The 3,846-nt window shown below is 35.7% G+C and overlaps 1 protein-coding gene across 1 annotated transcript in view; it reads right to left on the reverse strand.

Annotated features, from left to right (window-relative positions):
* The window catches only part of LOC135203079 (ethanolamine kinase 1-like), a 103,280-nt gene extending 99,927 nt beyond the window's left edge, over positions 1–3,353 (reverse strand). Inside the window, 2 exon segments of the mRNA XM_064232691.1 lie at positions 170–299; positions 3,230–3,353. Of these exon segments, the coding sequence (XP_064088761.1) occupies positions 170–299; positions 3,230–3,306 (207 nt within the window). The 5' untranslated portion in view covers positions 3,307–3,353.
* Positions 3,354–3,846: the final 493 nt, after the last annotated feature.

Consider the following 3,846-nt stretch of genomic DNA (forward strand, 5'->3'; position numbering starts at 1 on the left):
ATCATAACATACTAGTTAGGGGATATGCTCCTGAAAAAATGACAGCTTTGTTTCTTGTTGACTAACTCAATTATTAGCTTGATGTGTTATTCCAGGTAAAAGTAAATTAAAAGGTTTATATATAGAACAAACACAGTATTTATCCATTCATAAAAAAATTAATAATCACTTTAAACTGTAGCTCATTTTCTTTCCAATTTGGCCGAATATTTCGAACTATTTCTCTTGCTCCACTCTGAAGCCCATTGACGCTAGACCCATCGATGACAAGGTCAAGATTTGCCACCATCCTGTAGGGACTGCAATGAAAAAAATCAAAGGAAACATTAAAAAATAATTCATACTTAGAAGTACATATCAGTCATTGACAATAATCTTTATGATAAACACTACAGAATAAACTAAAATGAAAGGCCATTAGCAATGTAGCACAATTTATTTATATTTGCAATTTAAAGCTCAAAAAGTTAATTTTTGGCACCAAGCATACTACAAGTATATACATACATACTGTACCAGCAAACATAAAAAGGACATATCAGTATTAATATGAACAACAACCCTGGATAACATGCTCTAAGCTCTGGCGTTTCCTACTACATGTATTGGAAAAGTTAGCTTATGCTCTATGCTGCAAGCTCCACCATGAACCATCTGCCTTGGCCTTAATTTTATTCCCTCAGTGTGTTATGAATAGCCACAGACCAGCGGTCAACAGTGCCTTAATAGTACATGTGCGATTAACTATGTGCCACAAATTCAATTTCTCTTTGCACTCAAATGATATCTGGGGAAGAGAAAGCACTGTAAGTGAGAGGTTACAAAGAAGTTTAAATACGTACTAATGTTAAACACTAATCAAATGAAGGTGCTGTTTAGAATAATGAGTTTTGGTTTAAAATGCACAAGAATAATGTGATTATAACTAGTTTCCAGATTTTGAAGTTTAAATAATATGATTATAATTTTTCAAATTTTGAAGTTGAAACCATTTTCCTGGTCTTTACCAATGAAATGTAATCACAGAGGTAAAATGCTGATGCTTTTTGTACCTCATGTATACTTTCTGTTTTGGTAAGAGATACAATGGAAGAATTTGTAATGTTTACACCCATTAGCCATTCAACAGTCAGAGTTGCTGACTTTGAAATTTCAAAATCAGAACCCAAACTGCAAACACATCATTTCAGATATGAAGCAAACAAAATGTAAATTCATTTGATCACATTTAAGATTGACAGGCAGTCCCCGGTTATTGGCTGACTCAGCTAATGGCAGTCGAGTTTTATGGGGCTTGTCTAGTGCCATGAACTTGGCGATTTATGACGCCATGACGCGTCGAGTTCCGGTTATGGCGCCATAAGGCACCAATAATAGAGTTATGGCACCATAACATACTTAACAGAGGCACCATTAACCGGATATCAGCGCCATAAACATCACAAATCGCAGAGTTTCACTTAATAGTTAATGGTGGCTTTCGCTTACCAACACCCCACCGATAACCGGGACTGCCTGTATGTTATTTATACATTTGTGCCTATTACTTAAATACCACATCATAAGATTTTGCTGGTGTCCTGAATCTCCATAGTACAAGTAAGCTAATTGGTTTTCCTAGGTATAGTCCTTACTGCAATCAAACTAATTTCAAAGTGGATATTTTGCCATGTTACGGCAGGCTACGTATCCAACTATTTAGCCAGCATTTCTGGTGCACACGTGCAGTTGATTACTGCAGAGGATGACGTAATCACAAATGGATCCAAAGTGTTTCGCTTCATTTAAAGCCAGCGACATCGATATTTTGACTCTTACTATTGTTCAAGAAAGATATGTCTCTTGTTAGGTTAGGTTAAATATTGAATAACCAGTTATTTTGTTTGTTGCACAAACAAGTAACCCTAAAGCCAGCTAAATACCACTCCGTGCTGGCTTGCTGGTTCACGGCCAATTGATTACAATACGGGCAAACTGTTTCTGTCTAATTCCTGCAAAATTGCGAATGATTTCTTGCCAGTTCACTGATTTATAACAAAAGACAGCAAAACAAAATAAACTGTGCACATTATTCCAGTTACATGCAACTAGATAACAAAGTGTGAAAATAATCAACTGCACATGTGCACCGGAAATGCTGGCTAAATAGTCAAATACGTAGCCACTGCCAACTAATTTTCCTTACATGTACAAAATAATAACCATCATCAGAGGGCTTTGCATTACTGAATTTGGGCCAACTTGAACAATTGATTATTTTTTTTCTTTTTTGACAATCTACCTTCTGCACATCTTTAATTTCTCAGTTTTATGCAATTTGACCATGTCACAAAATAATTCCCTTGCTATTCAAAGAAATATTTTTTTGGCACAATCACATGTTAAGGGAACATAGATATTGCCTAATCTAACTGCTGATCTTGGTAATTCTAAGCAATAACTCTGTACGGACTGCAAGGAACGGTCCCACGAATACGAAAGTCACTAGGAATTGGGGGTCAAATGTATTTGCCATGTTTAGTACTTGTACCTGGGTTTTAATTATAGTCGAACGACAAAAAATAACCATAAATACTTAATAAGCAGCCAAAATACTGTCAAAAAAAAAATTTCCATGGAAATATCTGACACAGGGCAATTACTTAGATCTACCCTGATTTTACCAAACCTAGGTGCTACTTACTATTCCCTACCTAACCTAAGCAACTGGGCCTTTACCCTCCTAGATCCTACTAGACAAATTAAACACAAGGTGCACTAGGTTAAGGCAATGCTTAGTACGGTTAAGGTTGGGTTAAGATGTAGGTACCTCCTAGTAGTAGCTACTAGGTAGTAGGCTATCCCTGTTAGAATACCTACTACTAGCTAGTACCTACCAATGTCTTTGATCTGCTAACTACCTACCTAGCTAGTACCAAATTATCTTTTCATTAAGCTTTTTAGCTTTGATCTCCTCGTGACTATTAAAATAGCGCAATTTAAAATCACCAAACTGTACAAACTACATTGGTTAAGGTAGCTTAATAGGAACTAGCTAGGCTATACCTAAGCAAGCTAGTGACTGAAAACAAGGTGGGCCAAGTCTCTCCTAACAGCCTTACTCTTACTATAGGTACTGCATTTTAGTCTCAAATTAGTCTCTAACAACATAAAATTAAGCTGCCAGCAGCAAAAAGTAACCCTTAAAAAGTTAAATTTACAAGTATATGTAATTTATGTCTTGCTGTACCTGATAGCCAAAGCATTTACTCGCAGTCGCAGCCCATGAGTTGGAAGCCGAAAGAAAACATTTTGACAGATGTTCATTCGGAAATAATGTTTGGCATTGTGATATCCATTCTTTTTATTCAATAAAAGTGGTTTGGTGTATGTATTTAAATTTCCACAAGATGCATATGACTACACTAGACATCGCATTTACTTTAAACTTTCTTTGTCTCATCAGCAGATATTGTAGCCATGGTAAATGTGACAAAATTTTAAATAAAGTCATTATGAAGTATTCGAACACAAAACACGAACTCTTCTTCTTGTCTCGACGTCTTAGTATCGCTTACTGATAAGGAGCTTTTACATAACCCAGATCATAATCGACCATCGGCGGGGTATTTTTTTTTCATTTGCACCAAAATTATGTTAATCTGTAACAAAGTTAATGCACCAAGCAAGAAAATGTAGTACTGATGATTAATTAAAGAACAGAAGCTGGATGTGTAAATGATAAAAGAAAGAAAACGTAGAGTTCGCGGCTGTGTAACAGATTGTAATTGCTTGTAGCCCCAATTCAAAGAACTGGTAAAAGAAAATGAAATTTTTATGGAAGTAACCTAGTTATTTATAATCGAT

This window comes from Macrobrachium nipponense, chromosome 33 (assembly GCF_015104395.2).
Source record: "Macrobrachium nipponense isolate FS-2020 chromosome 33, ASM1510439v2, whole genome shotgun sequence".
In the NCBI taxonomy this organism is placed as follows: domain Eukaryota; kingdom Metazoa; phylum Arthropoda; class Malacostraca; order Decapoda; family Palaemonidae; genus Macrobrachium; species Macrobrachium nipponense.